The sequence below is a fragment of the Anguilla anguilla genome, chromosome 7, assembly GCF_013347855.1.
Source record: "Anguilla anguilla isolate fAngAng1 chromosome 7, fAngAng1.pri, whole genome shotgun sequence".
Classification (NCBI taxonomy): Eukaryota; Metazoa; Chordata; class Actinopteri; order Anguilliformes; family Anguillidae; genus Anguilla; species Anguilla anguilla.
The window spans coordinates 5,215,215-5,241,414 of NC_049207.1; the positions used below are offsets into that span (position 1 = coordinate 5,215,215).

At 45.3% G+C, this 26,200-nt stretch overlaps 1 protein-coding gene across 1 annotated transcript in view; it reads left to right on the forward strand.

Annotated features, from left to right (window-relative positions):
• The window catches only part of LOC118231855 (SH3 and multiple ankyrin repeat domains protein 3-like), a 115,383-nt gene that overhangs the window by 67,549 nt on the left and 21,634 nt on the right, over nt 1-26,200 (forward strand). Inside the window, exon 3 of the mRNA XM_035426174.1 lies at nt 8,388-8,671. Within this exon, the coding sequence (XP_035282065.1) occupies nt 8,441-8,671 (231 nt within the window). The 5' untranslated portion in view covers nt 8,388-8,440. The remainder of the gene's footprint in view (nt 1-8,387; nt 8,672-26,200) is intronic.

Here is a 26,200-nt window from a genome sequence, read left to right on the forward strand (position 1 = left end):
AAGTCAACGATGAGGGTGAGAGCGTCTATTTAATGTCTGTAATGTAATCGGTGATTTTTGCTAATGTGAGATAGATTGTGCTGTATCAGAGGGAGATACCAAACTGGCTTGAGTCATAGTGGCTAGACGCCTGAGCATGAAGCAGTGATCTTCATCGTCAGGCAGCTCTCTGCTTCCTCCTCAGCAGAACTGATGGAATGGCGAGACTAACGGGAGGATGTGATCTCACCTGCCCTCTTCCTCCCCCGCGTGTGGGTCTCGCACAGCGCAGGCAGCCAATGGCCAGTCAGTCTACTCCCACCCGTCCAATCCCTGTGAGATAGCCCCAGCTCCGAGCCGGACTGGTCTAAACGTCATTACACTGAACGACAGACCCAAACATATGACACAGTTCTGTGCTTATGTATTCACGGGGTGCATTTAAATGTGATCAATCCCCCCTGTATCACTGGTCATTATTACAACATTATCACAGCATGAGAAAACACTGACATACTTTCACTGTTTACCCGGGAGACCCCCCCCCTCTCATTAAGAGTAAAGATTCTGAAAGTAACTGAAAGCTTTTGTTGTTTTTATGGTTATTATTATTATTATTATTATTTTAAAATCCATTTCCAGCCCCAGAAAGAAATGTAATGTTAACAAATGAGTTTCTCGCCTTTGTTCTCTATTCAGCTTCCCTCTAAGGAACTGGGAGGGAGGGGGTGAGGAACGAGAAACCTATTTTGGTTGAGGAAACACCGAACACTGTTTGTTACTGCTGTCTCATTTCCCTCGCCTCGTCATTATTGGGGCATGGCGAGTCACCATAGGCGTAATTCATATTGTCATTATATGATATAAGGAACATAAGACAAACTGATGTAGGGATATGCAATCAGAAATATGAATGTGTTTACTTTTGGTGTTACGTAACGCATATTTCACTGAATAGCTCATTAATGTGAAATAATTTAGCCCTCCCTTTAAAAAAACTGCATTGAAACTGAGTTTCAGATTTGACAGAGTTATTTTACGCACAGGTCTAGAATGTGTGTCGTGTTCACATTTTTCCTGTTTGATGATGAGGTACATGACCTTCTTTTAGCAATTCCGAGTATGTTCTCAATAATTTCTTGTTTCCTTCTTTCATCTGATAATAGATCTTGCTCATCATTTAATGTGGAATTTCCTGAATTTTAAGCAGACAATGATCAAACTGAAAATATTTATTTATTTTTTGATACAGCCTTCATTTAAACCTGTAACATTTACACTACAGCGGTACAGGAGGGTACAGAATTGCTTGGGAATATGCGGTGTCATATTGCTTGAATGGAGATGGTACTATATGATGTTTAAATTCCTCATGTGCTGCGTTATGGACATCATGGTACTGTATGTTCTAGAACCAATACATATGGAGTTCCGGAAGGTTTGTGTCCCTGTGCCGGCTATGTCTCCTCTGGGTCACTTCTCCCTTTACGCCCTCCTGGACCAGCAGGAGGAGGATCAGCCACTGCTCTTCGTGTTGCCAACTGGAGCGTGCCCTGCCTGCTGTCCCACACCGGTGACCCCCACCCCCCCCCCCCCCCCGGCACACTAACGCCACCTCGGTGGATTGGGTATGCACCGGGCCGAGGCTGAGGGGACACCTTATGGGCGACTCTGATCCGAAATAAATCCCTGGGAGTGCGCGGTTGGACATAACCTCCAGAAGGGCCCTCAGGCTGTGGGGGGGGATGATGGCCTGTCAGCTTCTGCTGCGTGGGTTTGTTTTGTCTTCCTTGGGACGCTGGATTTAATGCACTGTTCAAGTCAGACGCACACATGCTGAACGAGAGTTACTAGACTAGTCATCTTCTGCCAGAAAGGAGCAGCTTTAAGAGTCTCTGGTTCCTTTTCGCACAGTTCGTACTTCATCTGCTCATTCGGTGTGGATCCCAAGGTAGGGAGAAGCAGTTCATGGATCGGACCCAGAATTGAAACTTTTAATTTAGCGGTAATGTTCGAGAGCAAATGAGCTTCCTGTTCCCCCATTATTATGAATTGATATCAGGCCAGGAATGGATGTGAAAGGAGCAAGATTAGCAAAAAACATTTCTTCAAAGAAATGGCGGTGGCATTTTTAGCCCTTTGTGGTCAACGTTGTTCTTTTGACCTTTGACCTTGTCGTACCGTGACCTCCGAGGCGCATTAGAGCGGTTTGCAGCTGAACGTGACGTGGTTAAGGGGAGGATCAGCACCTCCAAGTCTCGAAGCCGTGGTCCTCTCCTGGGAGACGATGGCCTGTCCCCTACAGGTGAGGGGGGAGCAGCTCTAGGGCAAAAAACAAAAAGATCACAAAGTGCTTCAACTGTTGCTGTTTGCACATTTGCATTTGTGCCGGAGTCGCTTCGTACGTTAGCTTTGCCAAGGGAGAGTGTCCACGGACCAGGCCCCCAGATTATAATCATCAGTGCCATCTGGAGGTGCGGGGTCTCATAACGATTTGTTTTTGGAGTGGGAAAATGTGCGATAGCACTGCAGCATGGGTAGCTATTTGTGTGCTGTTACCCTTTTCTTTCACCTCTCCATCCCATTCTCTTTTTTTCCACACATTTTACCCCCTTGACGCAAAAATGACGCCATTATCGCTGGAAAGCCGCAGAGTCACAGTTATCGCGTGAACACGTAGCCGGAAAGTTTGGCCCCACTGACCTTTGACCCTTGACCTCATTCATTCGTATTATGTTATGTAAGGTAATAGAAATCTTTTTCTTCTTCTGTCACACCTTTCCCAGCTCCAGGGGACATAGAGAGAAAAAATTGCTACGAGACCTCCAGATGGTGCTGGCTGACCCGCGTAGCCGAAAGGGCTGAAAGGAAAATGATTATTTTTCAGGTGTCCTGGTTTCTGTCCTGAAGCCCCAGGAGAGGGAGAAACTGGGTAGATTTGGCCGCAACGGCGTCTTTAGCGCTCCCTTAAGACTAAATTGATTATTAATGCTCTCTGTACATGAAAGCGGCCTTGTGGTTCCAGTGCTCCTAAGGTTCAGAAGAGGAGGGGGTATGAGAACAGATACCGACTTTTCAGAAGAGTGGGGGGGAGGATAGCAGATACCGACTCTTGGACTGAAATTATCTCGGCAAAGTGCAGCTGTGCCAAAATTCGGCGAGCGCGTACTGTGGCGCACAAAATTGCGCTCGTCCATTTACACAGACTTTAGAGAGCGAGCAAACACAAAGCGTCTGTGTGTGCACGTGTACGTGTGTACGTGTGTGTGTGTGTGTGTGTGGGGGGTGGTGACTGAGTGACTGAAAGCATTTTATATTTTTACTGTTGAATATATTGTGCTGTTAATTTAACTTTATTCTTTTCTTATTGTTTATTTCAGTAATGCCCGTTACATTCTGGTGTACATCACTTCAGTGTTCCCATATTTTTAGCAGGAAGGACGGGCATCAGAATTGATGTTAATGGTAATTTGGGCTGCCCTAAGCCCCGCCCCCTGACTGGCATTATTGACAGCATGTGTCCGCTGGCCAGGCACAGGGAAAAAGCAGTGAATCAGAAAATCTGCAGCGTCAGCTCGCAAGTGAAGGCGTGACTGTTCTTCACTGGCCTCACCGTAACTGTAAAGAGATTCGTTTGACGGACCATGTCCACCAATGTCCTCCTTTTCCCCCAACCCTACCCAGCCCACCCCCCCCGCCCCCCCACAAATGTCCTCTATTTACCCTCATCAACCCACCCCCCCTCCCTGACCACCTCCCGCCCTCCTGTGCACAGAAAAGAGACGGCAGCATTTACAAGTCTTTACGTTCGCCTTCATGTTCTTCAGTCAAATCTTTCACAGGCACAAGTTTGAATAAGGACAATCGTGCACTCTTCCACATTGTGAGCACCTCCCAGTTGCTGGACTGAAACAAATGTGTGCTTAAAGAGAGCAGATCTGTCAGTGTGACACACCGGGGGGGTGGGGTGGGTGCGTGGGGGTTGGGGGGTTGGGGGGGTGAAGCTATATTCACGATACGGAAAGCACACAAGAAAAGAGCTGCAAAAGCCACCCGGTAATTCAACACCGGTTGGAAGTAATTGGTTCTATGATAGAACTCCCATCTCAGGGCTCAGTAGGAGGGGCCTGCGCACAGCTGTGTCCACCAGTTAGCGTGGCGTTATTGAGACAAAGCTGGCCACAATTTTGCCCGAGAGAAACGATTTAAAACATCTGAGATGGGGAGTACTGCAAAAAAGGTATTCATTTAAAAAACAAAAAAAAAAGATACAAAAGGAAATGGCTTGCTTTCACAGAAGAAGCATCAACCCGGCTTCTTGCAAAATGGCCACCCTCCTGCTTCTCGCACACCTGCTCTTAAGACATGTTAACTTCAGTCACCAGCTGGTGTGCAATTATCCTTAATCAGTCAAACGCTGAGACTATCAACACTCTAAGGGGGACTGAAATTATGACAATGGCCGTGTCTGAATCCGTGCAGATGCCTGCTATTGAGTATACGTGGTGCGTACAACTTGTGTACAGCTTGCGTACTCATTAGCAGGCAAATGTGCTAATTCGGTTAATGTGTTAAACAAAATGGACGTCCCCTTGCAACATTTCAGTCATGAAACGAATTTATACAGAAGAGCCCTTCATCGTTGCGGTTATGTTGATAGCTTTGCCTTTAAATACACAGTGTTGAGGCTTTTCTTTGGGTGGTTGTGTGTGCTGGAAACTGCTCTGGGTGATTTACAGCTGTTTTGGTCTGCATAATAATGCCCAGTAATGCGAGTCAGACCCTGCGTTCAGAACATATCTGACTTAGCAGAGAACACACAGCTTTCCAGCATATTCTTTTTTTTCCAGTTATGAGGTGAAAGAATTCAACATTTGTCCATGAACGGGTAACAGTCAAAGGTAAAGACTATTTTTGATTGAATATAGGCACCAGAATTTAATCGCTTGAATGTGGGCATCAAGGAAACCATATACACACACACATGCACACACACACACACATGCACACACACAGAAACACATGCAGACACGCACGCACGCACACAAATGTAGACGCACACACACACACACGCAGAAACACACACGCACACACGTATGCTGGTTCTCTCTCTGGTGATGCATGGAGCAATTTCTCAGGTTGTTTATCTTCCCTCCTGGAGAATGGAGCAGGATGTGTGTCCTATTCTCTGCTTCATGGATTTAAGGTCAATACCATGTTATGGGAACCTGTAGGCCTATGTCTTTGGAAACCCACTGAAGGGGAAACATTGCACGTACTATAAAGGTACTGGAAACAATGCATTACCAAATAAACAGAGTGTAAAATGAGCAAAAAAACATAGAGCATTTCACATTTAATATCTTTTTTACTGGGTACTGTGGCTATTCAGGCTCAGGAGTGCCAGTGCCCTAGCAGATTAGACCCTGCAGCTTCCTGTTCGTCTTAACTGAACTTTCTGTTGACCAATGTGCCGGTCTGCTGTAGTGGCCAGAGGGAAATACTTGCAGTGTTCCGACAGCAGGGGGCAGCAGTATAGTGTGAGGAGCACTGCGCTGCCTTTCGTGGTCTGACAGCATGCTGATTATTTACAATTTCTCCTGACATGGCAGTGGTGACATTAATGTCATGGAGCTTCATGGCTGTTTAATTTGCATTGTGGGAAATGGAGTAGGTTTCCTCCCCTCACACTTAATGCCCTGTGAACCAGTCAACGCGCCACCTCACCCTGTCAGTCACACAGTCTGTCCTTAGGGTTGCTTAGCAAGACGTAGTGAAACCAATTTGAATCACTCTTTTGAAAATGAGTTTTGCCACTGGCCTTCCTTTCTTTTTTTTTTTTTTTCTTTTTTTTTGTGAGCCTTTGGGATTGGAATATTTCCACACCACTCAGCTTGTGTGTGCCATTTGCTTGATTGACAAGAGCCTCTCCAAGCCCGGACTGGAGTCAGCCTGATTAAGATTGGTATAGATTGTACAAAGGACAAGCAAGCTGTTATTCTTAACGCAGAACAGCTGTTCATTTGGTTTCTGCCTGTGTATTTTAATTATGCCTTACAAGCTGTACTTTTTTCTGGTTGCTAATGCTTTCCTTTTTAAAAAAATAAAGCGCATGACTAATATTCATTTTTTTGTAGCCAAATTATTACTTCAAGCATAAATCGCCTATGGATGTACCCCTGAATCATAGAGTTTATCTGATGGTAAATTGGCTTGTTGGATAGTTACCTGACCGTAAACTAGATGTCCATTGATGAAGATGAATATCAAGATACTTATCCAGACATAATAGTTTTATACATGCAATGTTGAAAAATGTGTGTGTTTTGCAGTGTTTGTACACAATGTCAAAGAGGATACTTTAACTTTATTCAGCCCTAACTTCCCAATATCGGTTAATGTTTGAAAACTGCAGAGATTAGGAGCACTTTCTGCTGTTAAAGTGGTATAAAAGGCACATTTATTCCCTATATGAGCATGCTTGTAGGAATGGAGATATCAGATTTTAAAAACTACAAGAGCCTGTATCCTCTCATTCTGAGTGTTTCTGTATGTCTCATGTTTAATATATTGTATGTCCCATGTATTCTGCACATTCCTTATATATATATATATATATATATGAATTATTCACTCTGTTGCATAAAGCAGAGGTTGAGCCTAGCTGCTTGTAATTCATTGTGTGTGTGTGTTTGCGTGTGTACATGGGGGGGCGGGGGGGGGGAGTGCTGCATGTGTTCGCGTGCGCTGATAGAGATTTTCTGGGCCAGTTCCAATGTCCAATATTTTCTCATCAATACGGCTGTCTGCCAGTACCAGTGCTGGTGAGAATATTTAATGGGATTGCAAATTTGGTACATTTTTATGTTCTTAAATGAATTATTATCTTATTTAACCTGATTAATACATTAGTTTTGGACATTCTGTTATTCTCAGACTTCAGATTTCAAACAGATACAAAAATAATTTATCTAGAAGTCTCGATTGTGCAGTACAGTACAGCAGTGTAAAAAGGATGAAGGAGAACGCTTTGGAATTCAAAAGGTTATGTTTTTTTTTTTATATAGATGCAAAAGCCCTAATTGCACAGAACATAATGATTCGGTTTATACTTATAGACTTCCCAGTTTACAGGGGTCCACACACAAAACAAAGGCAAAGTAAACGGTTTTAAAATTGCTTACAGTGTGCATAGCATTGCTTTGAATACATTGGTGCTTCCCATCAAATCCTCTTCCTGGTTGTAGTTGTTTGGGAATGGAAGCGCCCTTTATGCCACTTCAACAGCAGGAAGTGCTCCTAATCTGGTCTGCAGTCTGGAAGCATTATCCGAGATCAGGGCCGTCAGCATTGTATTTCTTTCCTGAGGAGTTGGGAATGTGATAGAGGTCGGAGTTTTCCAGACTCCTGTCTTTGGTTTCCGTGAGAACGGGAGTGACATGGAGCCGGCTTTCCTCTCAGGGAAGTTTGGGGGGACGTAGCCTCCCTCTGTCCATTTGAGTGGACTGTGGCGCGAGCGTCGTGTTGTCAATAAAGTTTGGAAACCTAGTCCAGCCGAGCGAACCCGGATATCGGAGCCTCCTTTTTCCGTTTCCTCATCCGAGCCCTGTGAATTCCGGTTGAAGTGAAAAGCATGGCGCATCCTCAAAAACATGCAAATGTGGTCAAAGGCCGACCAGAACACTTCTTATATAACCGCCCAGCTCATCAGTGGTACAGTCTGCACCCCTTGTACAGCATATTCTCCAATACATTTCAGCAGAGCCGGTCCTAGACGTGAGCAGAACCCAATTACTGTACAAACTGTAAAATCCGATGTGCAATTTTATTTGACCCATTTTTACATCCTCTGCATTATTATCAATACAGGATCCTGGCAATACACTAAAAAAAAAACCTCTTCAGGGCTTATATGTATTGACTTGTCTCGGTAAACCTAGAAGACCATCAATCTTTCTGTTCTTGACAAGAACATACTGTACACAACCTGAAAAGCAGAGTGTAAATCTCAGAAAAATCAATATTTCATATTGTGAATAGAGCCATTGTTTATTTAGAACATACAGTACATTCCACACTGAAATAATGCTTCATTTCTTTTTGTCCCTTTCTTCCCTCCTTCTTTCCATCATTTTGGCTATTTTTTAAAATATCAAACCCTCTTTATTTTCATAATTTTCCCCTCAATCTCTATTTTTGTGTATTGGCATATAAACTGCACGCCCAACCTCCTCTCCTCTTTGTAACAATAAAATCCTTCCATTCCTCGCACTTTTTCCCCTTCAATCTGTTGCTTTTTCCCCCTCCTTTCCCCCTCCATCCCTCCTGTATCTGTAATCTGCTTTTTATCAATACTAACTCATCTCTCACTCCCCCCCCCCCCCCCCCCCCCCCTTCACCCCTCCCAGTGCTGTGATGTGAGAACTCTGAAGTGCAGGCAGACAAACCCCTCTCACAGAGCATGCCTCTGAGCCCGGCATCCAGCAAACATGAGCCATCCGACCAGCAGCGGCAGGAGGAGCTGCAGCGGCAGTGCGCTACCAACGGCAACCAGGGGGACTCCGACAGCTCCAGAGAAGACGCCGTCTACGACTCCGCCGCCGCCGCCGAGAGCCCCCCCGCAGGACCCATGGAGGAGCCCCGGGGCAACGCCGTCGTCATCCGCATAGGGATCCCTGACCTGCAGCAAACCGTGAGCCATTCTGGTCCTCTCTGTCTCTCCGTTTCTCTCTCTCTCTCTCCTGTGTCTCGCACGCGCTCCCTCGCTCTCGCCCGCCTGCTAAAGCACGGCTCTTCATTAGCGCGGCGGCAGCAGCTGAGACTGACAGCTAAAAAGGTGGTCGGCGTTCGTGGCCGGAGATGAGGCGGGGGGGACCCCGAGAGAAAAGAAATGGGGTATCGGGTGGGGAATGGAAGGGGAGTTGTAAGGATGCGTGCCACACAGATTTAAGCCCAGAACCCATTCAGAAGCTGGTTATTATTAACCCTTTGTGTGCTCCAACTTGATGCTTTTCGGCTGAACGGTCTTGGCACTGCAGGAATCTCGGCTGGCGTTTCGGAACAGATGTTTCGGAGGAGTTTTAACGAGAAGTTACACGGCGGGGTAGCAGCAGGCTTCTGACAGCCCGGATTTCTGTGCGCTAATGAGCTTTGTTTTTTTTTTTGTTTTTTTGTTAGTTTTTTTTTCGGTGTCTCCGGTAAAAGCACGGAGCTTTAAAAATGGTCAGATGCTGTTTCGACCTGTCAGTGTGGCCGCTTGAGCAGGGATAGAGAGAAAAAAGAGCGAACGTGAGGGAGATAGATCACGCTATTGGTCTCTTTGGGAAATACATCTTGGGTGGTACTGGGACAATATGTACAGACTGTTATTTCTGAAGTTACTTTTAATGTCTGCGTTTCTGTTTTTTGTTCTGTTCTTTGTATAGCGGCTTTTAAAATTGTTGTTCTCCAGTCTGCAGGCAATTGAATACAGCGATATGAATGATTTATTCCACAACTCAATGCCGTATGCGTTATTGCTTTTAGGTGTACGGTATCATTCATCAGGTATTGCTGTGCCGGTTTTTAATTATTATAATTATTATTATTGTTTGTGGAACGGAAATCATCTCTAATGTAATACTCTGTGTAAAGGCTTTAATGAGCACGAGTGGAAAACCCCCCCGGGAGGCAATCATTACGGCCGCAGCGCATTGTAGTTCTGTGGGACTCCCGGACCGGTCACGTGACGGTGCTACATTAACTTTTCATTGCAACTGTGCCGCCTTCATTTTTTCTGTCGGTCTGTAGTTTTCAGTCGTTTCATGTAAACGGTTCTGCAGCCCCGGTAGACACATCCAACCGATATCTGTATCGAATGTTCCTTCCAAAAAGCTACCCAATTGTACCTACCTCGTGCTGTTTTGTTCAGATATATTGATACGATTATAATCTGGGAGGAAGATGTGAAGCAGGTTCCGTGTATGCCGTCTGAAAGCGCAGACAGTGAAAACCTAGACATAGTATGCTTTTATTTTTTTCCTCCGCTGAACGGATGCATAGTTGCATGCACCGCGAGCGAGCAGTCCCTGCTGACGTACTTAAAAGGATATCCTGAGGGAATTCTCCGTGGATGTCCAGCGGGCAGCTCTCCTCGCCGACCGGTTCGGCACGTCACTGCACGATACGCGTCATGTGTCGTGACTCCCCTACCATCTTTTCCTCCATCAGGGGAGCCTGTGGAAAGGAAGAAGAAAAAAAAACTCGATGGCCAAGTTTCCAATCTTTCTTTTTTTCTTCGTGTAAACTGGGCTTTGAGCGAACACCCCAGCTGTGCCAACAATTCCGTTCTGTTGGCAGATTCTCAAGATAAAAGGGACCTTGCCTATGCACTGTGTTTGGCTACTTCTTCAAGGTTAACTCTCTGGCTATATCTGTTAAGGTTAAGGAAACGGGGCAAGAAATCTACATGTTGCAGATTCAATTGCTCTGTGGACTCGCTGCCAAGAGGCACACAACTTCAGCTCCTTCATTAAGCATCCAGCTGTAAAAATGGATCAAATTTTACAATTGCAGCTGTGTCAGCAAATAAATTATGTAGTTGCAACGAGGTGTTTTTTTTTTTTTTTTTTTTCGTTCTCATGGTTCCTCTTTTTGGGAATTCATGAATCGGTGAAGCACATGCATCTCATGGCAACACTGACTCAGTGGAGCGTCCTACATTTTGTGGATAGTTTTAGTGGCTGTGGGGGCAAATAGTCTGTGCCCAGGTGCATTTGACAGAGCTCCCTCTCTCTCTCTGATTTTGCACAGCATTTTGAAAGACTCACAGTGTCTACAGGCAGTGACTAACCCTATTTGGAGGAGATGAAGTTACTGCTACGTGCAGTATCCATTCCGCTGTGCTTAAGTATCTCTAATGCATGCAGCTGCTGCTGCCAAATTGGTTACCAGCCACAATATGAACTTCATCTATTAAAGGTTCTCAGACATTTTTCCTCCTTGCAGTTTCTCAGAAAACTGGGGAAAAAATCAAAGGCTTGCTGTCCCTCAAAATAATTGCCAAATGCGTTCATCGTCAGTAATGGTTGGAAAAAGACTCTCCTGCTTCCTCAATATGCTCGCTTGGTATAGAAATCCCATAATACTATTGACATTTGGCCAAGTTTTTAGTTTTTTTTTTCAAGTTCTATTTAACAACCAACGGGGTGAAAGTGCAATGGCAAAGGAATGGAAGCTGTGTGTGTGGTGTCTAACATCTGGTGGTTTGACGTTTGGCACTCCAGGGCTCGGTGATGAGCTTGTGTTGCATGTGAAGGCCTCTGCAATGAAACTGCCACCCAGATATCCTGGACAGACCCTGGGGAGGTTTTCAGCCACAGCCATGCGCAGATTAAATGGCGGCAAAGCTCAGTAACATTAAAAGCATGGTCTGCGTCACTTAAATTCCGGTACCCGGCCCTTTAATGGTTTATCCTAAGAGAGACTTTCTTGGAATCACATGACGAAACACACTTTTGCCTGCCTGTTTTGGGACCAACTGCACCTTAAACTGAACTGGGCAATTGCAGGGCCTGCCCACATGAATTAACCCTTTGATGAGCAGGTTTTTTGGAATGTCGTTTCAAAATTCTGGAACTCCATTGCTTTCAACTACCAGTGATGGTTGTTACATCATCAGTAGGATGTTCAGTTAAGAACATTCTAATGACGTACTTGTGATCTTCCACCTTAAAGTGGTTAAAGTGGGTTCATTGTAAATTCGACTACTTTGGTTACAACTTTGACTTGTATGTGAATTCAAGAATTCTCACCCCCCCCCCTTTAATCACAGTTTTCTGTGTCAATTTTTTGAGATTGAACTGAAGGAAGAAATAATCACTTGCAATTATTTGTACAGTAAGTCAAATTTAAGGAGAAAAATACCAGGGCTCCTTGCCCCCTCTTCTGGCAGGCAAGGGTCTTGCATGCCCCTGTGATTGGCTTTAGCTGACAGGTGTCCATCTCCTGTGACACGTCGTGACCGAGGCGCTCGACAGACCGTGCCCCGACCGGAGGACGACCAAACAAGGGATGTGCCTGTCCACGGTCGAGAGAATAACGGACCTAGTGTTTGGGTCTCCGGTATTCGAGTGCATTACATCATCGCCGGAGAGCAAATCCAGTGCTTTCCTCTACCTCTGTGTGTGGACCCTCCAAAATGCCTGGGGTGGGGTTGGTCTTGTTAGCAATGTCTTCCCCCCCCCCCCCCCCCCCCTGACAGGAGGACCGATATGAGTTTGAATGAAGTCGTCAGGTGGGTGAATCCCACTATAATAACAACACCTTGCATTTGTATGGCGCTTTTTAACGCACTCAAAGTCCTGTACTGCCATTTTGCGGCAGCACGTTTACCACACATCGGCTGAGGTGGCGAGGGAGAGAATGGGGGATGATTGGGTGGCAGGTTGAGAGAGCCAGGTTGGGAATTTAACCAGGACACCAGGGGGAAACCCCTGCTCTTTGCGATAAGTATTGTGGGAACTTTAATGACAACAGTGAGCCAGAAGCTCGGTTTTAACTTCTCATCCAGCAGCACAGTGTCCCCATCACTGCACGGGAACATTGGAGTTTATTTGACCAGAGGGAGGATTTCGCCCCTACTGGCCCCCCCATATCAATTTCTCTTGGAACAGGGAGTCCAGAATCAAATCTGGACTGTGGCAGTGCTGGCTGTAGCCAGCAACCCATAAACTGGCTGTCACATAACTCAGGGAGGAAAGGTTTCGGTCAGCAAGGAGTTCTCATCCTCATCATATAATAGTGGCTAGACTGTGTGATTGGACAAATCAAAATACATTTTCAGGATATATATTTGAGACATGAAAAGAGCCTGTCTGCCAAAAAGAGACATAGTGTAGCTGATGGGGCAGTAGTTTCTCCCCCTGACCCTAGCCTGCCTCTTTTGCCCTTGAGTCCTAAGCGCCCATTGATTTTTGATGATTAAAAAAAAAATTAAATTTAGTGAATACAGTACAAAGTGGCTGTGTCTTCCTTTCAAAACAAAGGCAAATAGAAACTGTCCTTCTGTCCTTCTAGAGACTTTTCACCAAGGTTTTCACCAACCACTGTGATCTCTAACCTAGTTCTCCCAGGTCATGTTTCCACAGCAAAATACTGAGCGTTGAGCTGCAACGTAAATGAAAAGTCTTTTGAAAGAGTAGTGGCGTTTTCCGCCCCGAGTTCTACACCAATCAGGTAAACTCTGATTCCATAATCCCAAAAAGCGAAAACCATACAAGCGCACATCACAGTTTGGAAGTTACAATCTTGTAATTTGCAGGAAGGCGGGGAAACGGGTGAGGATTGTGTGGGGGGGGAAGAAAATGCATCTCGCTGTAAGAGGTTTAACTTATTATCGGTCAACGGGATTGGCAGTGACATTACACACGGTTAGGCTGAGTCTCTGAGGATACTGCTTGCGCGGGGCAGCGGCGCAGACGTGAAAAATTGTAGCGCTGCGGATTTAGCGCTTTTTTCCAGCGTAATGCCGTCCGAATGATTTGCCCTTAGAAAACCTCTGTGGAAAAACGGCGGCTGAAGTGTAATAGAATTGTGTCAGTCACAGAGGGGGGGATGTAGGTTTAGCATAGATCAACTGGTACATTACCCAAAAGCTGAAATGTTCCTATTTGTCATTTTTTTGTATTGCATAGTTGTTGTTGCTGGGTAATGTGGAATGCTTATTCTGCTCATACTAACATTAACCATAACAGTGATTCTTCTTCATGATGCGTATGGCATATGGTTGAGAGCTGCATAATGACAGGAGTTCAGGCAATCCTGTAATTTTCCACTAATAACTGCTTTCAAGTTTGTCCTATATGCGGTTTTATATTTTAGGAGGCGAACTAGCTGTCTGTATATATAATCACACGCACACGCACACACACACACACATACACACACAGACACACATGCACATGCACATGCACACACACACACAGACATGCACAGCCCTCTGCTTGTGATTCGGGCCAGTGGACATTCACCAAATTAATTGTGTTTTGTTTCTCATATTACCTTTCATCACAGAGCCTAAGGTGGCAGGAGAAGAGCCAAAATTCTCCCAAATATGAGATGTACAAAGCTGTAATTACCTCACTTAGCTCAAAAGTTGTGCATCTTTTATTTGCACATTTTGTCAGTATCTGTGCTCGTAATGAAGCGCAACCTTTGCATAAAACCTGTCCGCCCTGACGGTCCTTGCCCCCATTCGCACTCCTGCTTACATGAGATCGATTGATTACATTCGCAATAGAATGACATGTTGATAAGTTTTATATGTTGCTTCATTTTACAAGGGAGCAAAGGATTTATTATTTCTTATTTTTTGTGCCAGTAGTTTCTGGGTCTGAGGTGTATGGTCTGTTCTAAATAAACATGCTCATATCATTTCAGCCATGACAGTGGCCTGCAGTGCAAGGCACTTTCAGATACGTGCACTATTTTACTCAGTGACTTTGCTGAGATATCACATGACATCACAGCTTTACGAATGGAGATTCTGTGGAAATGAAAAGGTGCACAAGTTGCCCCAGCTAAGCGTGCCTTGCTCATATATAATGTAATAATGAATTTTGATTAGTATATAATGCACTAATGGTACTGTAAATGTTGATCATTTTAACAAAGCCATAATTGTGACACATCAAAGGATGTTGGAAGTTGGTTTTTTTACGAATGCCTCAAGAGACGTTTTTCATTTCAGTGGCTCTGCAAATATGTGCGGAGGATTAATGGGAAGTGTTGGCGAGCCGCGATTGTTTCAGCCACTTAGCCCAGGGCTGAAGTGGCCACGCGTTTGATTGGTTTGAATGTGCTCAAGAGTGGAGGCTTCAGGAAGCCATTTTGCCAAGGGCTAAACTCTAAAGAATCTTCAGCAACGTTCGTAACGAGGACCACGATACACGTTCCGCTTTCGAACTGATTATAAGATAAAGTCAAAGTGCTGTTCCGGTGGTGTTTTTTGGCTGGACCGCAACAGTGGGGCCAGCCCTATGAACGCGAATGTCTGTGACTGAGTGACTGAGTGAGTGATGAAGTTACACCATTGGTCGGCCGGATGAAGTGTGTTAGGTCCAGCCGTATACTAGGTTTTGACCTGGTCTTGTTCAGAAGTTGCAGGAGGAGGTTGTGATTATACAGCTGAAAGAGAGATGCTGTGAGGCTTAACGTCATTTGAACACGGGATGAACCGAGCTGCTGTCTGATGTTCAGGCTGGCTGCTGGGACGTTCTGACAACCCCCCCGACCCCCCCCCCCCCCCCCCCGAAGATTGTAAAGCTGACACTGACTGGCAATAACGGCGGGAATCTTTGACACCTGCTTTGGCGCAGGAGGGGGTATGTAATCGCAGCTTTATTGAGGGAAAAAAAACCCAAAACCCATCCCTACTTCCTAATCCGCTGTTCACTGCACGCGTATGAATGTAAATGTCAGGGTGGAGAGCCCTTGAGTGGCTCCTGAAGCGATAAGGAAATGTATTTACGCCATCCCCCATTCCAGCAGCACGCCAGCTCACTCCTCATACAGATTTACCGTCATGAGTTATGAGCAGATCAGCATTTTATTAATTGCGCAAACCTTACCTACCTGTCGGTTAACTTGTTTCCTGATTGACACTCCCCAGCGGTTGGGGGGTTGCCGTGGGTACGAGCGTCGGGTTTGTAAATCGCGCGTGCCGTTTCTGAAAGAGCGGGCGTAGCGCTACGCTTGGCGGGAATGGCGGACGATGCGTTTGCAGGCTCCGCTCCCTCCCGCCACTTTTTCCACTCTGGAAAACCTCTGTATGGCTGTATAAAGTGGGAGATTGTGAACACAGACCAGGGGAGGAGGGGGATTATGATCGTAGGCCATGGTGGGTGGGAGTGTATGGAGGGGGGGTTGCGATTGTGGACTGGGGGGGTTGCATCTGTAGACTGGTGCGAATTGTAATAGCAAGTTGCATTAAAGCGAAATAATTCTTAACTCACCTAGGTTCCGGTGTAGAAGTCTATATGAGGATGTCGGATAAACAGATACAGTATATGTCAGATATATCCTGTTTTAGTAAATTGTATTGGTATATTTAGAGGTTTTTGTATTTCCATAGTATAGTTTAAATGGGAAAAATAGTGGGTGATGATTGGTACGGGGACAAGCACCCCCTTCCACCCCTCCTCTCCCCTGGTGTGAATGAACGCACGCCCCTGCTTATACTGTGTGGAATTACTGTCTGCCATTCACTGGTGTGTGGAACCAACTTCCAGGTGCGTAGCTGGGGGGCATTGTATTTCTAAATGAAAAAAATAAGTCAATGCGTTTCGCGGAGCGCTGATGAGTGGCTATAAGGCTATAGGAGTGGGGTTTCTGTGTAATCCGGTTACCGCTCCTAAATGCTTGAAAAAAGCAGAACCGCTGTCCTGCTTAAAACTCAGCTTCTGACTGAATTAATGCAACGCCAGAGGGCCATCACTAAACCAGGGCCCCTGATCTTGACCAAATTTTCTTGGTGAGGTTTCGGTCGGGCAGGGGGGGGGATGTGTGTGTGGGGGGGGGGGGGGGGCCTTCGCTGTTCAGGGACCTGGGATTACACTAACACCAGCGTTCAGGGCACGTATGTAATCTTTACGTAATCAGTATTTACCCAGGAGTGGTCCGTGAAGAAGAAACTGGTGTGAAACAGAAGTGGACAATCCTGTCTTCTCCCTGAGCGAACTAATAATAATTTAATACACATATTAATAAGAATGGGAAATGATTTAAACTCCATTCATCAGGGAGGCTGTGCCAGTTTATGGACTGCCACTGCTGTATATTAACTTCATGTTGTTCCTTTTTCGGATTTGCTGCTGTGAGTTAAGACCATGTTAATAGTCAAACTGAAATTAAGGGGCACTGTTTATTGCCTTCTCGTTGACCTGTAGTCCTGTGATGACATTTTTGTCTCAGGGTATTTTACCTGGCCTTTAGCCTGTGACACCTTTTCACTTGAAAGCAGAGTGATGAAGCATTTATCACTTCAGCTTGATCGCTAATGAAAAACCGTCAGAGCAGATATGCAGTGCATTTGGCCATTTATTTATCTACTAATTTATTTTTGCCACCACCCCCGCCATATAACCTAATTTTATTAATAGGAAATAAAGCGTTTTGTCGACGAGGCAGTGGACTGAGAATCTTTAAATAGTCTCTTGGCGAATCAAGACAAACTATTTAAGGATGATAAGTCTGGTAATCAAGATAAAGTAACAGTAAGGACACAAAGAATGAAACTAAAAAGTGAAATGAACTTCCTAAACTAAGTGAACCTAAAGCCTGAAGTTCCTGTTTGGCACTCCAACATCTTCAGTTCACCTAAAAATGCCTCTCCACAAGCCCCCTTCCAGCCCCCCCCCCCCCCCCCCCCCCCATCCAGGCCCCCACCCCCAGTCACCACCCCTGCAGTCCTTGTTTGCAGTGGCACCCGGTAGCCCTCTAGAAAAAAAAAACGACCAAGCAAACACTAAAACAGACAAGCATGCAAACAAAGGACACCAGCAAAGCAGCAGAAGAGAAGTCAATGATGTGTAAGTTAATGATCCGTCCATTCAATATATTTCAGTGAATTCAAAACAATATAAAGAAGTTCACCTTACCTGCCCATGCTCTGGAATATCTTTATTTATAACTATAAGGTAGTAAAAAAACAGCCTCTGGGGATAATAGATATCTAAGGTTGGATATTGCACTGAAATATATAGCACATTAGTCACTCAGTTCAGTAAATTCATTTTACTTTTTAGTTTTATTCTTTGTTCTTGGTTTAATTTATCTTGAGCACCATACTTATCATCCTTTAATGACTCGTCTTGATTGGCCGTGAAACCATTTTGAAATTCGGAGTTCACTGCCTTCGACAACATCATGGAAGCTAATCCATTGCCAAGAATGACATGTCATTGCACTATGAGGCCTTCAAAGCTAATTTACAGCTGCAGGTTTAGAGCATGTTTTTGCAGACGTGGGTGAGTGTCAGAGGGACAGCAGCACTGCCATCCCGTTGCTGAACTCCTCGTTTTTGGAATCGTCCCGTTAAAATGGCAGCACCTGCTCCATTGTTCCTTCATTTCAAAGAGTCGGGCTCAGCGTTTGTTTGGCGTTCCCATCTGGATCTCTACACCCAGGCGTGCGTTAATTGAATCAGAAGTTGCGTGAGCTGTTTCATTTGACAGTTTCCTATTCTATTATTTGCTCCTCAAACACCAAGGAGGGATTACATTGCTTACGTTAAAAAAAAAAAAAAAAAAAAACAATTACCCATTTATACAGCCGGTCGTTTGTTGAATCAGGTCAAGCTACCTGGGAATTTAATTTGCACCCCCCGGTTTTTTTAACTGCTACGCGACCCTAAGTCCCAGGACGTTACGTCAAACAGAGAACGGAAGGCAAAAGTTTGATGACGAATGGCGTTGGCAAACGTCAGCTGGGGTTGGACAAACACGGAACCCTGACCTTCGGTGAACCCTGTTAAGTAACCGTGGCAACGAGGCTTGTCAAGGGATGTCTTTCATTCTCATTCCAACACGCGCCCCTCTTCCTGTTGAAGCTTTAGTCAGGCGCTCTGGCGTTCAGGCTTGTACATTTGGAGCAGGATCTGCCAGATATGCCAGAATCTCAAATAAAAGCCTTGACACACGAGTCAATGCATTTTTTACATTGTACTTGTTGCATCAGAAAACAACCTCGATGTTGCTATGCGCAGCCGTCTCCATGGTTGCGGCACAACGTACAGGCGAGGTGTGGTTCTCCCAGATGCATGCTGTCCTGCTGAGGCTATGTTTTTTTTATATAGTCAGTATTGGTAGTTGCAGTTTGTGTTCTTGACAATCAGACTTGCTACTTCATGAATATGGAGATTGTGGTGTTGCAATACCAGCAATCTACGAATAGGACGCATGAATAGAACCTGAACAGTGGGTGATAAACTCAGCAGGCCTGTTTACTCCGTAGACCGCTGGACCCTGCTGAAAATTCCAGCTTAAACCAGCCTAAACTGGCCCAGCTGCTTTAAGCTGTGTTTACCACACTTTTAGCTGGTCGATCAGTTGCTCACCCGCTGACCAGCCTGTGTAATCTGCTTGTCCACAGTTTGACCATAAGCGTACTCCAGCAGCTTATACAACTTTGACCAGCTTTTTCCAGCTTTTTCCAGCTTTGTCCAGCTAGAGACCCCTTACGACCGGTCACAGCCCGGTTATGATCAGCTAGAACCATCTTAAACCAGCTTACAATCCCAGCTGCTGTGGCTGGAATTTTCAGCAGAGGAGTGTGTGATGACTATCACCTCTTTTCCTCAAACTTCGCTGCAGCAGGTGTGTCTTCTGATGATTAAAATGTGGTGTTAGCCTTAGGGGTTCCCCAACGGAGTTGTGGGTCCACAATTCCATATGATGTCAGCCCAAAATAGTGTAAAGGCAATTCGTTTTTTTATTAAAAACACAGACTAGTCATATCCATACTGTAAGGCTTTATTTATTTGGGTCTACTTTCAAACCCCCCCCCCCCCCCAAGGGGAAATTATTGAATTGTGGAGGCATCCATTCATAAATGCATCTACCACGAAAACATCATTTTCAAATCTATAAAAAAATAATTTATTTCCATAATGACATATTGATATCATGAAATATTCATCCTGCCACTATATTGCATTGCATTTGCAAAGTAACAGCAAATCCATAAATACATGATTGAAAATATAGCACATCCACAAAATGCAGTCTAGGCAAGTTTGCCAAGGTATCTGTGTATCGCCACATATCGACACGCTGAATGACCAAAAAACTGAGAACGAGGAAACACGCGGAAAGGAACAGAAAGGTCGGCCCGGACCGGACTGTAGAGCCCAAAAAGACCAGCGTGCCTTCAGCTGGGAGGGGGGCAGCCTTGCCAAAATACACGGGTGTCCACCGCAGAACGGGCAGCCCAGGATAAACAGGCAGCCCATTACGGCCAGGAGGGTGCCACAGGGCACCTCAGAGCACAGGGAACCTCAGAGCACAGGGGACATCAGGGCACAGGGGACATCAGAGCACAGGGGACATCAGAGCACAGGGCACCTCAGAGCACAGGGAACCTCAGAGCACAGGGGACATCAGGGCACAGGGGACATCAGAGCACAGGGGACATCAGAGCACAGGGGACATCAGGGCACAGGGGACATCAGGGCACAGGGGACATCAGAGCACAGGGGACATCAGGGCACAGGGGACATCAGGGCACAGGGGACATCAGGGCACAGGGCCCCTCAGAGCACAGGGGACATCAGAGCACAGGGGACATCAGGGCACAGGGGACATCAGAGTTGGCAGAAACGCTTTGTTTTGTTTCAATAATGGCATAAAGGACAGTGTATCATGAGAGTGCTGTTAGGATAGATTCGAGCAAACAACCGTGTGCTACACGAAGAGAGAACTAGGCTACCCAGCCACTCATTGAACGGACATGTGGAAAGCACCCTGATTGGTCGGTGCACCATTACAACTTCACCACAAAGGCGCTGCATGCATTAGCGCAGCTAAAATGCCTAAGTTGATCGAGGCTCGCCTCTTTCTGATCTGCGCCAGTGCTCGCCCTGGCATTTTTTGCCAGCCTTCGTGTAAACGTATATGTCACACGGGCATGGATAGAGGTCACCCATGTGCGACCGGGTGTGACCTGGATTCAGGGCCAGTCACAGTTGGCGTGTGCGTGTGGTGCATTCGGACGCGTCGATGCGAGCGTGCGGTTCAGCTGATGTATGACACGCCTGCAGTGAGTCAAAGCCAGACAAGCTGCCCTTGATAATGAAGTTTCAATCGTAAAACGCAATATCGCTTGAGCCCCAAATGTTTTCCCTGAAGAACACACAACACCCACCATAAGGCATTATGCCTAGAGTTATATCTTCCATTTCACAGGCACACTTATCCAGTGCAACTTTACTTTAGCGTTTACATTTTATACTTCGATAGAGCTGCGGTCCTGTTTATACGACGGGACGTTTGCTGAAGCAGTTCTGTTTTGTGGTTCTGATCCCAGTGACTGAGCCACTAAGCCCTGGGGTGCACTCAGCCTGAGGTTCCATATGCTGTGCATTTAGAATCAGCGATGAGCCTGAATTAGATCTGATTCGAACTGGCAGGTCCAACTTGAGGTGGAAGTTGATGGGCCCCAGCTACAGCACGCAAGGGGGTCTCGAAATGGATCGAAACCTCTATGGGGGGGGGGGGGGGGGGGGGGGCTCTACAAGGGGGCAAACCCGAAAGCAGATTGTATGGAAAATTACACCCAGGGACCTTGAACGGGGGACTAACCCACATACTGGGTGACATCACAGGTGGGGGAGTGACGTAGCTGGTTGACGTCACTGTAAATAACACACCTAGGCTCAAACTGGGCGACGCTGAGTGATCCCGGGCGTTTCCGTGGTCTGACAGACGTGAACGTGCCACCGCGTGTCTCGGCCTTCCGGGAGTTTCTCCCTGTAGGGTGCGGGTCAGAGCTGTGATCTGTATAGTGGAGGGGTGGCCTTATGGCTCTGGTGCACCGGCCCTGACTGGGACTCTGATCCTGAGGTCTGATATTCCTGCAGTTGCCTAAATGGATAATGAACAGACGTTGGTTCAAGTTGATTGCTTTTGGTTGAAGTTTATTGGCCAGTGAGGAGATTTAAGAATTGCAGGATTGGAGGTTGGAAAATTATAGAGGAGGAGGAGAAGAAGAAAAAGAGTTAACTAAGTTTTGGGATTTATTGTGGGGTTGTGTTAAGTATTATCTGAATTCTGTCTCTGTCTGAAGGAGAGGCAATGTAGTTATTTCTGTGGGAAACCTTGGTATATAGGTATGGCATGTTACCCACCAACCCTCAACTTGGTGAATGGCATATCTGGCATGTCCACATGTATTTCATGATACAGTACCGTATGGAAGTTCTCATTCATAAGCTAATGAACAGGATATTGTCCTGACCTTCAATTACCTTGAGTCACACATCTCTGACATCATCATCATCATAGTTGTAATGAATACTTTTCTTTTAACATGATGTGCACATAGTATGGTAACTTTCACCAAATGGAATGCAATCTGCAATCTGTGTTCCCTTTTCACGTGTGATGCTCTGTTGAGCTGTAATGTTCGTCAAACCCTCGATGTACTACGTTGGTGGAAGTCATTGGGTTTTTAAAAATGTTTTTAGATGCACGCTAAAGCATTAGAGGCTTCAGAATGAAAATGACTCACCCGCAGTAATGACACAAATAAATGGAATTTTTTTGCTTGTTAGTTAGTGCAGGCTTTTATCGCTAATCTGTTAGCTCCTGAAGCATCGTTGCTCATCGCTTCACCGTCCCGTGTCAACAGAGGAGACGCAGTGACAGTTAGCGCACTCTGTGACACTCTGTCTGTCATGTTGAATGTCTCACGGGTTTTGAAGTCCCTCCTGTTATTCTCACACAGGAGTGCTTATGAGGAGACACAGCCTGGACAGCCTTCCCTCATTACTGGGGACACCAGTTCATCTTGGGCATTGGGCATTGCTAACTTGCGTTACCGTCTGAATCTCCCCTGTGGTCACTGTACGCATTGGGTGAGCAATTCTACAATCAGGCGTCAATCGTGACCCTTATAAAAGCAATTAGTTGAAATGAGCAATTAGTTAGTCGGCTACACTGGGTGAAGAGGAAGGGACTGTCAAAAACAAAAAAGACTGAGTTACTGGGTGCAATGCTAGGCTACCCTCCTGGTACACCATCTGGCTGGTGGACTAGTTGATTATGTAGGCTGGTCAGCTGGTGAACAGCTGGTTGACCAGCTAAACATGTCAACAACACAGCTTAAACCAGCTTGACCAGTTTAGAACTGGTTTAAGATGGAATTTTCAGCCGGGAAGTCATGTTAACAAGTTTACAAATCGGGGAATGACGAGCAGCGAATAGATTCATTTTGAAGTAAAATTTAGTCACATTTTGATAAATGCGAGGTATGGCAGGGGTGACCTGCAGAAACCGGGAAATCAATCGGAGATTGCGGCTGACGTCACACACCTGGGCCTCTGCAGTAATGTGTATAGATGGGACTTGTTGAACGCTGCTGAGTCATTCGTTCCAGGCGGGTACGACACACATTACTGGAAATGAGGGTAATGGATTGCATGCATTAGTGAAACGTGTGCCAATTTCTACGCTATTTTTATTTCTCTTTCTACTTTTTCATAATGATCCATTATGTTTAGTTGTTTTTAGGAGGTTCCATGCAGCAAAACTGCTGCTATTTGAATATTTCTTTATTCATTATTGTTCACCTTCATTTCTAACTTATTTTTTTATTTATTTATAACTGCTATAAATAAATGGTGCCAAATAAAATGGTGATTTATGGAAACTGCAATCCAAATAAAAATGTGGCAATTCAGACACGTTGCTATAACAATCATATTTATTATCAACTTTGAAAGGTCATCTCCTGTGTACTGTTTGACCTAGCGTCCTTGAATTTGTCATCGTTGTTAAGCCACCCAGCTGTGCAGCAATCGATGTAAACTACTACGCCACTGTTCAACTACGTGACACAAATGCTGCCGTCCAATCCAGACCATTACCATATGATCAGTAATGGTCTGGATTGGACGGCAGCATTTGTGTCACATAGTTGAACTGCAGTTAAAGCTTAAACTCATTCAGTCAACGTCATAGCCAACAGTCTCATCATAATCGTATTATTAACAGTCACCGCAGCAACGATCAAAGTCTTGGCAGCAGCGAAAATGAAGTGCGAGGGTTTTTGTTGTGCTGTCTTTCTTTTTTGTTTATTGGGGCTGTGTTTATCTGTCGTGAACCTGACGCGGATTTAATTTTCTCTGCTGATTTATGTGAAAAGTGTCCCGTGTGGTCTACATCAGTAATTCTCACACTCAGTCCTGGGGACCCTTCGTTTTTTCTGCTTCCTGTTGCAGCCGGTCTCTTAATTAAAGTAGTTGGAAACGTATGTTTGTTCAGGTTCAGTACTGGTGAGAAGACCACGACTGTTAGACCCGTCCCTCAGAGCGCCCAGGCCTGGACTTTTATTTTCCCCTTGTGTTTGCCCCATTTTTTATTTGACAGGGACAATACACATTGATCAACATTGCTATTCTGTGATGTAAATGTGCCAGATTTAGCCAGATTGCTAATTTCCATCTGTTGTCCCTGGGCTAATGTGATGTTAATACATTAATAACACATAGACCAGACTAGAAGCCATAGTACAACATTAAAAGCACATAAAAACAGACACACAGAGCTTGTAAGCAGGCGTGAGCAACATAGCTCATAGTGTTTGCCCCATTTAAGGAGTTTTCCTGTAAGGAGGGGCCGTGTTCTTTTGGGGTTCCGGTCCGGTGTTTGTTCCGTTCCATCGTTTCTTTCTTGCCTTGCTACTCTTGTAAAGTGTCTTTGTGAGAGTTCCCTATAAAACGCGCCGTACAAATAAAATGGAATTTAGAACCGAAAAAATGTTCAGGGACCCACAGTGGTGTTTTTCTGCCTGCGAGTTGCAGAAAATTTCTGGTTTCTTTCGGTTTTTAAAATTAATTGCAGTTAATAAAAAGCTTAAGCTTCCTCTCTGTGTTGCCTTTCTGTGGTGATGCGTGGCAGTTCAAGGCTGTGGCTTGGTGGGCTTTAGAGTAAGAAGCAATGACAATCCACTTTCATGGACATGTTTGACTTTCAGCAGAATGTTTCACTGACTCCTTGGACTCTGGAATTGCTGCTATATTATTTATTGGCTTCAACACTTTTACTCACTATCTCTACTATCCAGCAACATAATGTGTCATCCGTGATGTTCTGGAAAGAAATTGAACGGTTGTTGTGGGAATTTTGTATCCCAGATGCACAATGTTCAGTGTTAAAATTGAACTTGAGTGCATTTTTGCTCTCGTCAGACAAATAGGATTTAGTCACCTTGCAAGGTGTGGGCAGCTCAGAATGTGGTCCAGTTTTCTCTTAGCCACCTCCATCTTAACAGATTACACCGTCAGAAAAGGGTAAATGTAAAAGAACAGGCAGCTGAAGACTGAAATGCTACACGTCATAAAATATTTTACAGCTTAAATGCTACAATACTATTTAAATCTCTGAACTCGTTTATGGGTTTGTCGAACAGTAGACTAAACTGGTCGGATCAGCCACTCAAAATCAAGGCTAATTATGAACTGTGAATCTTTACTTTTATCTGGTGTAGCCTAAAAAAGTAAACTGGGAAAGCCTCACTAAACATTGCTGCAAGGGGATGAAGACGTTTAATCAATCTTCGGCTGAATGTCACAGATTACTCTTTTAAATTTATTAAAAGCTCTGGAAAGGCTTTAAGTCTGAAAGGAAATAGTGGCCCTGGAGTACGACAGAGTTTCCCTGAGCCCTGAATCTCCGGTTTCTTCTGAGGGACAGTAAATCTGAGGTGATATACAGTATGGTTATATATGGAGCCTTGGCATGTCTTTTGGTAGCCAAAGGAACTGCCTTTAGTTTGAGGAGTGGCAAGAGAGCTAAACAGCGACTGACGGATGGTCCAGTCGAACAACGTGGACCACAGCCGTATAAACTCTCTCAAAACACACTGTAGCTCCCTTAGGCCAACTGTATTCTAAAACTAGAGGTCCTGCGCTCATAGAGTTGATCGCTATTGGAGTAATTTAAACTCTGAGCTGAATTTACCCTGAAAGTTTCATTGGGACGGCAGCATCTTCTCAGCTGTAGACAGATGGTGATGCACAGCTCTTTACACAGTTGAATCGGGTGTGGTCTCTCATATGAACGCTTTGCAGCGTGGTGCATTGTGGGAAGGAAAACTGTTACACTATGACCGAGGGGCATTAGGACGCATTGGCTGGGGTTTGTTGCGAGCAATTTATTGCGCTTGGTATTCTTCCACAATCAAGACGTTGCTACTGGGAAATGTATTTTTCTCGTCTGTTCAGGGGCTCGCCGTGACTTAATAAATCGAAACCCGGGCTCTCACACGGGGGGGGGGGGGGGGGGGGGGGACGACACACTCCTTCTCTTACAGCGTCAGGAGAGAAAGAGAATTTCGAACAGAGCTCTCATTCCGGCCCTTTTCCGTTTCCTCATTTAGCGGGGGACCGAGATGTGCCGCGAAGCGTCTGGCGGGCTTAGAAAGCTTAAGAGGGAGGAAGTCGATGCTCAGAAGCGCTCCTCCAGGA